Here is a 10,228-nt window from a genome sequence, read left to right as displayed (position 1 = left end):
GATGAGCGCTTCTCCGCAATGCATTGATCATTGGATCGTTTGACCATGCTTCACTAGACTGGTCAGGAAGGGTTGGTGAAGGGATGGCCTCGGACCGGCTCGGCTATCACTTGGGATGGTGTGGCCAACAGCATGCCTGTCCGCTGTTATCTCCAGTGTGCTGGCACCATGTATTTATTTAAGGTTGAATCGACCTAGGGAAGGTCCAGGACTGGTTCAAATATCAGCATCCGACCACTGATGCTAGCAGTGGTGGGATAATTTAACTCAGGTCACCAGGTTCATAGTCTATTGTGGTAATCTCTGCTACACTACCACTCCAAGGTATGCTACATCATATGGACTTTCAATATATCACTGTGCACCACAATGCCCTTAGTCATAGAGTGGTGCACTTTGCATGCAGTTTCCAATTGATAACATGACTCATATAGCAACGTGAATCAGATAGGATGTTTTCATAATTTACTATTTGACGAAGTTGGGAGTTGAATGTTGAAACCACACCGTATTTATATTTCAAACAGTGCTGCACAGGTATCTACTATTATATACTTTTTCCGAGTTTACCTTGATATGTATATACTTTAAAACCGCAAAACTTTTAACGGCGAACACCAACATCCAAAATAAGCACGCTGAAGAAATCAATGAACACCAAAGCCTTACCCCAACCCCCTCGCCCCGACCCCCTCGCCCCGACCCCCTCGCCCATACCCCATCGCCCCAACCCCCTTGCCCCAACCCCCTCGCCCCAAGTTGGTGGGAGGAGAGCAGAGCTGTAATGGGGAGGGGGAACCACGAGAGTGATTCGATGCTAAGGTGAATAAACCACGAGGTTGCGATGTTTGGGTCTCGAATGAGGAGTTTATACTGGTAGGAACCTCCTGGTTACACCAGCCCACAGGGGATTATTGTGTCCGTCCGTCCGTCGTGCAGGGAGGGGCTGGATGGGGAGGGAGGAGCTGGGTGGGGAGGGGAGGGGAGGGAGGGGCTGGGTGGGGAGGGGTGGGGCTGGGTGGGGAGGGGCTGGTCACCCCGTGGTACCTTTATAAAACTCAACGTTTAACCTACTCACGCCGGCTTGTGCTCGCCCTCACAGTCGGCCATATTTGCGGAATACACCACGCCGCCGTTGACCCTGGCCATTGACCGAGCAACGCAACATTCCTACCAGCTCCTCCGCAGGAATGTGTTTCTGGACAACGTCCACGTTGTTCCACTGTTCGCGAGCAGCGTTCTTCCCAATCTGGGTGAGAATTTTGAGTCAGCGAGCACCTATGGACGTCAGCGTGGTGCACGAGGGGGGGGGAGTGGTCATAACGATGCATGGCCACCTTTGTCTCCCCAAGTGCTGATGTTTTCATACCAAACCGAGTAGAATATTCGTTTAAGACTGTACGATACACGATTTCAGGCTTAGTCGACCTTGAGGAGGCCCAGGAAAGGTTCAGATAAATCGCCACCGGTGTTGGCCGTGAGCGGGAATCGAAACCGGGTCGCTGGGTTCGTAGTGCAGCGCGCTAACCACTCCGCTAACCATACACGCGCGCGAATAAACGTAATTGTATGTAATTGCGTAAACAGCCCGGCTGTTTGCCAAATGACCTACTGCAGAGAATGCCACGTTGTCAAACACTGCCAATGTTCTACTGATGGGGGCAGCATTACTCTGTTGCCACGATTGTAACATAAAAGCCACCTCTCATCGTGAAGACGCAGACATTTAGCATTAAGTGAATCAAACGACTCTTGAAAACTAATTATCGATGCATCGTGTTTCCTGGCTGGCTGCTGGCCTCCTCTCCAGGCAAATACACTGAAACGAGCTGGGTTACTGGCTTAACGGGATTTTTTTTGTCCCACGTCACAAAATAACACTGAATTGAAATGGTGGATAGAAGTTGCAAAGACATTTAATGATGATAATATTAAATGTATAGCAACACTGACGAGGTGATAGGAAGAAATACAGAAGACAGTCACGGGTCATTTAAAATTTCTGCATATGTTTAATTTGTGCTATTAATGCATTTCTTTCAAGTGGAAATATTCCTTAAAATGCTAGAGAATATAAATAAAACCCTCACAAAATATATATTATTTTGATATTTAATCATATATTGGACGAAGCAAAAAGCTAATTAGTGCTTAGACTGCGAGATGATTGTGAGAATTCAAATGGCAGCTGTCGCTTATTGTTCCATTGCAGAACAATGTGTTCTCTACCCGCATATTTTTTTTTTTACAAAATATCAAATTGAGTATCCAGGGACAGTGCATAATTTCATCCAGAACAGTCCAGACATCATTTGGCACGCCACATCTATCTCATCCTTACTGTGTCCATCTAATTTTGATTAACCTGTTTTTTGGTATTACGGGAATACAGGGTACAATGATGTAGGGATATTTCGGGACGGTGTTATTGTATTCTAGTGGTAGTGCCTTACGCCGATAACGCTCACTCCAAGCCAAGCCTGGCAGCAGCCTTCTAGTAAACATTGAGTGGCAAATTAAGCCCTGATGATGATGTAGCGGCTTTTGGTAGGCCATCAAACAAAGACGGTGGTCACTGCATCGCGGCGCTTTCAGATGCGCTTCTGCGGCCGTCTGGAACGCTCTTCCTTCCGATATTAGGAAACAACTGGGAGCTGTGAACTTTTAAATCATCATCTAGATTGAAAAACAATTTATTTAGAACAGCTTTTTGTGTTTAGTTTGTTGTCCTGCCCCTGCACCTCCGATTAGCGCGCTTGGCTACGTACGGTGCAAAAGAAGTTCAGCATACGTACATACAACCATCAACCCCTCATTGCCAGCATGGTGTGGGGAAGCCTTCATCCAGCAGTGGATTGACTTACGGCTGTGATTATTAATTAAATTTGGCTGCTACAATCAGAATTGCGTCGAAGGAAGGCAAATGCATGCGTTGTTGTTGCTGCTGCAGCAGTCACAGACGCAACTTGATATTCATGACATGACCATAAAATGCAATTATTCATCCCAGCAGACTGCACAGTAGCAATATGCATATAGCTTACCACAGACTTGCTATGTTTTTTTGCGAAACATTCGAAACGTGACAATACGTCAGCGAAGATGGATAGTGTAAATTTACAATTGCTTTTGTTAAACCGCAAAACGTGACGTCTCACATAGCACTCACACAGCCCCTTTGTAAATCCACTGCTGGATGAATGTCTCCCCCACCACACGTGTAAACAGGGGACCGGGTTCACAGCGCGTTGTTTAAAAAAAAAACCACGTCACCTCCTCCACCCCTACGCGAATCATTCCGTATTTCGTTGGTGCTCATGCAACTGTATTGATCATCATCTAATCGTGGTTATAAATAGTCGTTAAATCTGCGTTAGCCTACAATAGTAGAACGTATCGTGGAGGTGTTGGCACACTCACCAAATATCTGCTGACATGACCGCATGCCACTGATTTATCCCACTAACACTGGTCAACACACTTTTTCTGCCATAAGGTATTCCAACGGTTTTAAGGTAATTTCGGAGTGCTGATTCCAAATCTGGCATCAGTTTTTTGTCTATCACATCAGGGGTTTGAGATATCAAATATTGCATTTTCATTAAAAACTGCAGAGGAAAAATATTAAATAAATGTGGATATCTACATAAAATGATATTATAAACACACTATCCTAAAAATACAGCACCATATTTTAACACTAAAGCAGTCACTGACTCGCAACAACTTGCAATCATAAGTGACAGAGTTAATTTCGGGTAAAATCAATGAAAATGGGGTATGCCGATAGCATAAAATGATATGTAATAGAGTAAATCTGAGATCGGATTTGGAATCAGCACCCTGAAATTAGTCTAAAACAGCTGCAAAAGTCCAGGCCAGAAAAAAATGTTTTTTTTTGTTGACCAGTGTAATAGTAGTAGTTGTAGCAACAGCGGCGTGCACGTATTCCGTTCCCTCGATCCACTGCTGGATGAGGGCCTCACCAGGCCGCTCGGATCGGTGAGAGATAATCGAGCAAAGTGCAAACCTCCTCCAAAATAACAAACTGCGAGTCCTTTATTCGGAGGCAAAAACATCGTGGGGGGGAAAAAATCCTGATTACTCACACACATTACACATCGCTAAATAAAGTGGTGCGGCACACAACAACAAGAAGCTTTGGCTTTGCTTGAGTACAAAAATAAGAATGTATTAAACGACTAAAGGGAGCGATAGAAGCGGGTAGGGGTGATATAGCCTCAACAGATTGTCGGGGCAAGTGCTGTTAGCGAGTAGCAGCTATGAAGGCCGGCACGGCACAACGAGGGGGTGGATGGCCAGCAACACGCCCGGCCGGCTTTGTCTCCCCAGTGGCGATACTTACTACACACCGCACCAGGTACTCATTTTAGGCCGAGGCGACCTAGGGGAAGCCCGAGGACCGATTCAGATATACGTCACTGGCGTTGGCCGTGATCGGGAATCGAACCCGGCTCAACACACGTAGGGGGGCTGGCCACGCTCACACAAACACACGCGGGCGTGCAGACAGCTTGGCGAGCCTGCGGGGATGATGATGACGATGACGATGCTGTGTCGGTGTGTGCGCTGCGACTCTGCATATGGGGTGTAGGGAGGGATGATGTCGTAGTCGTGGTAGGGATGGGTGGAATGAAAGAAGCAGCGGAGAGAGAGAGAGTGGGGGTGGTGGGGGAGGGGCTGGGTTATGCAGGAGGCTGAAGCGGCTGCCGTGTTCGTGAACCGCTCTCGTGACCATCATTGGCTACGCGCTCAGACACCGCGTGCCCTGCTGCTGCTGCTGCCGTTACGCTCGCTTAACAGCACGGAGACCGTCGTCGGTATTTGCTAGCGTCCCTTTATTTCTATTTTCTCTTCTCTCTTTCATCTTCATTATCCCGGGAGGCGGGCGCTGCGAGTCGAGGTGGCGCGGCCGACGTCGTCGCCGCTGTCTCCGCGCTCGCTGATTGTCGCCCCGTTCGTTCCGACAGCGGCGATTTAAATCCATTTGGCGTTGTTGTCGTTGTAGTTGAAAATGCTCAAACGAAGCCGCCGAGCTGCGTTTGCGTAAATATGTAAACAGTATAGCCTAAATAACTCGATCGGCATTAAAACGGTTACCTTCGCTATACGATCGCCGTCATCTCCTCTACCCCTTCGCCTATTGTCTCGGTTCCGTTTTTTTTTAGTGTCTCGTTGTTTTCATAATTAATTCAGTACCGGCCGGCTTCATTAAGTCCACCACCACCACAAGATCACGAAACGCGCGCTCCAGGCGTTAGGCGGGTGGGTGGTGTGAGCGGCGGGGATGGAGCGAGGGATGATCGTGATGATCATTCCCGTAGATGGGGCAGATTTCGCGACGGCGTTGAGGTCGCGCGGCGCTCCGCTTGCTCGGATTACGTGCAGAGGGGACATCTCGCTTGCATTGCCTTTGTAAATACGTTTAGTTTAATGGAAATAAAAAAACATCGCGCCGAATAGGCTGTTTACACTGAACCCAGCCTCTCCCCCGCTATAGCCTTTGGCCGCACGTCAACGCCGGCATATAGATGTGTAGCCCACGGGGCCCACTGAGTAGCGACGCGAGCTAGCGCGCTAACGGAGGGGAACCATCAACAGCATCCTTAACCACCGCGAGAACAACCACCAGGCACAGCCCGTGTCGCTTCCAAGCATCCATGCTGGCACCTCTTCTTCGCTACCACGAGCGCGGATGGCGAACATCATCAACATCAACGTGAGCAGCAGCGGCGGCGGAGGAGGAGGAGCGGGTACGGCCGCTGGAGGTGGTGCCATCTCGGCAGCGGCAGCAGCGGCCGGCCTCTACCTCCCATCGAGAGAGCCTGCCGGGGGGAAGCTGGCGTCCCTGGGCATCATCATCTTCGCCAGCCTGGCCGGCAACCTGCTGCTCTCGTTCCACGTGCTGCGCCAGAAGAGCCTCCACCGCGCGCCCTACTACTTTCTCCTGGACCTGTGTCTAGCCGACGCGGCCCGCGCGGCCGTGTGCTTCCCCTTCGTCTGGGCCTCGGCCATGCGCGGCTCCGTGTGGCCCTACGAGCCGCTGGGCTGCAAGGTGGTGGCCTTCTTCTCCGTGCTGTCGGCCTTCCACGCCGTCTTCGTGCTCTTCTGCGTGGCCATCACGCGCTACATCGCCATCGCGCACCACCGCTTCTACTGCAAGCGCGTCACCCTGTGGACTTGCGTCGCCGTGCTGTGCACCGCTTGGACGCTGTCGGTGGCCATGGCCTTCCCGCCCGTCTTCGACATCGGCACGTACAAGTACATCAGGGACGAGGGCCAGTGCCACTTCGAGCACCGACACTTCAGGGCCAACGACTCGCTGGGCTTCATGCTCATGCTCGTGGTCATCATCGTGGCGACGCACGTCGTGTACGCGAAGCTCGTCTGCTTCGTGCACGAACATCGGCGCATGAGACCCGCGCAGGTGGTGCCCGCCGTGAGCCACAACTGGACATTTCACGGGCCCGGTGCCACGGGCCAGGCGGCCTCCAACTGGATCGCGGGCTTCGGCAGAGGCCCCACGCCGCCGACGCTTGTCGGCATACGCCAGAACTTTTTCGCGCAGAACAAGCGCCTTCTCGCCGTGGACGATTTCAAGGCGGAGAAGCGCATCGGCAGGATGTTTTACGCCATCACGCTGGCGTTCCTGGCCCTCTGGCTCCCCTACCTGGTGGCGTGTTTCTGGAGGGTCTTCGCCCGCGGTCACACCCTGCCGCACGGCTTCATCGCCACTGCGGCGTGGCTCACGTACGGCCAGGCGTGCGTCAACCCGCTGCTGTGCTACGCGAGCAACAGGGAGCTGCGCCGATCGTTCTGGTCCAGCCTGGCTCAGTGCAGGAAGAGCCCCACCGTGCCGCAGGAGGCTTACTGTGTCATCGGGAGATCGTGCGAGTAGAGGGAGAGGAGAGATGAGGGGGTGGGGTGGGCAACCACACGCGGGTTTAGCCTTGAAGGTGGCAACCGCCTTACCTACCCACCCCACCCACCCGCACTCTCTGCGCACCACGTTGACGGTATCGTCTGATTTTTACGAGTTTACCAATTTACGTCGTTCGAAATGATGTACAATGTTAAAGAACGCGCTGCGAGGTCGCGACCCCCCCCCCCGCCGCACGCTGCACGCGACCGATGATTGGTAAACACGCGCACGATGCGCCGGCAGCGGAGGGGGGAGGGGGGGTTCGGATTTCGATTGAGCGAATTTCCCCCCAACGTCACGTGGGGCACAGTACAGAGACAGAGATCCCCCGTGTAGCCTTAGCAGGCTGTAGGGGGCAAGTGCTGTTGGCGAGTAGCACCTATGAAGGCCGGCACGGCACACGAGGGGGTGGGTGGCCAGCACCACGCCCGACCGCCTTTGTCTACCTAGTGACGATATTTACACAACACACCGGGTACTCATTTGAGGCTGAGTCGACCTAGGGGAGGCCCAGGACCGGTTAAAATAATCGTCACTGGTGTTGGCCGTAAGCCGGAATTGAACTCGGGTCGCCAGGTTCAAAGCGCAGCGTAGCGTTAACCACTACACTACCGCTCCCCACATACACACAGACACACAGACACACACACGTACGCACACTCGACATTGAATCAACGCTCCTGCGTCGCGTAGAACGTGGTTTAACAATCATGAGGCTCGTGCAGCGCTCACGTCATTCTCCGCCCCAGCGTGTCGTTGGGTCCGTTCTCAACACGTAAATCTATTCTCAAATCTCCTCTTCACCCAGCAATCCGCAGTCTCCACCGACATCTTCCAGGGTCACACGTAACAAGTCACTCAGTCTCCTACTAAGACGTCCCCTCCGTCTCCCCCCCCCCCCCTTTTTTAGTCGGTCTACATCATCTGACAGTTCAACAGCATTCAAACGAGCCCGACTCTGCAGATGAGACACACTGGGTTAAGACCGGCCCAGAGTTTGCTTGGTACTGAATCAATGCTGCTGAAACGATGCACTACTCCGGAAGGGGTGTGGGTCTTTATGGGTTTTGTCAGAAATACAGTACTTGTATTTTTATACCTGGAGAGACAGACATACGAAAGAGACATTGCTTGTCTAATTGGGTTGTGTGTGTGTGCGTGTGTGTTGGCAGTCTGTTGTTTTCACGTGCCCTTACCATATTCATCTCGCTCTTTGTCTCAACTCTCAGCCCTTCGACATGTATCACCAGGGTCTCTCTTCGTTTTCACCATCAATGTTGCCCTCGCAATCCTGGCGATTGTAGACTCGAATCATGCCCGGGTTACGTGCCGTGTAACGAAAACAACTTAATCGTATTAAATGGTGGTTAAGTTGGTACACTCTAAAAAGGCACAATGCTGTGGATGAGAGTGTGCGGTTTTGAGAAACCCTAGCTGACCATGATCACACACAAAACAATACCCCGTCTAACCTTCACAGACTGTTGGGGCAATTGCTGTTCGCGAGTTAGCGCCTAAGAAGGACGGCACGGCACACGAGGGGGATGGGTGGCCAGCACCACGCCCGACCGCCTTTGTCTCCCTTAGTGGCGATGTTTACATATCGCACCCAGATACTCATTTGAGGCTGAGTCGACGAAACGTAATGAAAACACATAGACAAACACATACATACATACACACACAAGACAAAGATCCCCTGTATAGCCTGAACGTACTGTTAGGGCAAGTGCTGTTAGCGAGCACCTATGAAGGCCGACACGGCACACGAGGGGGTGGGGTGACCAGCACCACGCCCGGCCGCCTTTGTCTCCCCAACGGCGATGTTGACTACATACTCCACCAGGTACTCATTTTAGGCTGGGTGGACCTTGGAGAGGCCCAGCACCGTTTCAGACAAGCGTCAATTGTGTTGGCCGTGAGCGGGAATCAAACTCGGGTCGCCGGCTTCGTAACTCCCGATACGCACACACATACATGCACACGAGCACACAATGCAACACGGTGCTTCAAAAAAACGTTAACACTTCAGAGAATTTGCAACAATACCACGAGCAATGTGCCTCCGGGCTCTGGAGACCACCTGGAGAAGATTGCAGTACACGTGTTGACAACGATGGCGAACAAGTGAAAGACTCGTTGACTTTTTGAAACTATTAACATAGATTTGTTTATCATGTCAGAGTGCATTATCCGTTTTTTTCCCATTAAAAACGACAGTCCCATATAGGTGTTAACATTTTTTGGAGCACACTGTTTTAATCAACCGTCGTCAAACCGCTCGCCCTACTCAAATGAGCAATGAGTGAACTCTTCATATTCGTCGGTGGCCCTAAGCTTGTCGTGGAAATTGCACATTCCCATGACGAGAACCAGTTTAAACTCATTCTATTATGCCCTCGAGAGAATATAGAATGAGTCAAGGGGAATTGAACCCACCATTATCCACGTGTACAGTATAATATGACACAAAAAATCGCCGGTCGTGTCAATCCGCTGCTTGATGACGGCCTCCCTGCCGCACCTTGTTGGCCACGGGGATTGTTTGACCGCACTTTTGCAGGATCGTACAAGGTGGCGAGCGGAGATTGGGGAAGATTTAATCCAGCAGCGGATGGAACATGGCCGAGGAATAGCGGGTCAATACTTTGGAGACAATTGCACCACATCGGGACACGTTAAACAAACGAAAGGGGGGGCGAGAAAAAAAAAACAGCCTCGGTTTTTTTTTAATGGCACGATTTCTCTCTATGCACACATTTGCATGTGTCGTGCGGTCCCTATAACTGACGCGTGTGTTTTGCTAAACGTTTTAGTTTGTTATTGTGATGAACCAAAGTCATACATTGCTTAGCCTCTTTTTTTATTGCTGAGATACGATATTAATGGGGAGTGTTCCTGCCCCGTTTGTGGGAGTGAGAAAATGAAATAGCTGTGCCGGTTTTTCGACATTTTTCTTCGGCAGTGTCTTTCGATGCTGATATGTATCATACGGTACCCCAAAAAATGGATTTCTGATTAAATTCGTATACAGTACGTTACATGGATTACACGCGTGTTGATTCATGAGTGCGTGTATAAATTACTCCACGGTGTGTTTCTCCGAATGTGCATGTGATTGTGTGCACGTGTTATTGTGACCCTCTTAAGCGTACGTGATTTCGCCTTGTGTTATGATCGACACTATTGGAGTGTCGTAGGCTCCATCAAATGCAGGTTGCTAATGCTACATAACAGCCGGCATATGTATAATAGTCTAGCAGTGCGTGTCAGCACGTGTATTTG

General features: G+C 50.8%; 1 protein-coding gene across 1 annotated transcript; it reads left to right on the top strand.

Annotated features, from left to right (window-relative positions):
* Window positions 1-4,716: 4,716 nt before the first annotated feature.
* Window positions 4,717-9,978, top strand: LOC144946107 (putative G protein-coupled receptor 85). Its single transcript, XM_078874846.1, has one exon. The coding sequence runs from the start codon at window positions 5,717-5,719 to the stop codon at window positions 6,917-6,919; it is 1,203 nt and encodes a 400-aa protein (XP_078730972.1). The 5' UTR covers window positions 4,717-5,716; the 3' UTR covers window positions 6,920-9,978.
* The last annotated feature ends 250 nt before the right edge of the window (window positions 9,979-10,228 follow it).

Source organism: Lampetra fluviatilis, chromosome 40, assembly GCF_964198595.1.
Source record: "Lampetra fluviatilis chromosome 40, kcLamFluv1.1, whole genome shotgun sequence".
NCBI classification, from domain to species: Eukaryota; Metazoa; Chordata; class Hyperoartia; order Petromyzontiformes; family Petromyzontidae; genus Lampetra; species Lampetra fluviatilis.
This window is presented reverse-complemented; position numbering and strand designations above follow the sequence as displayed.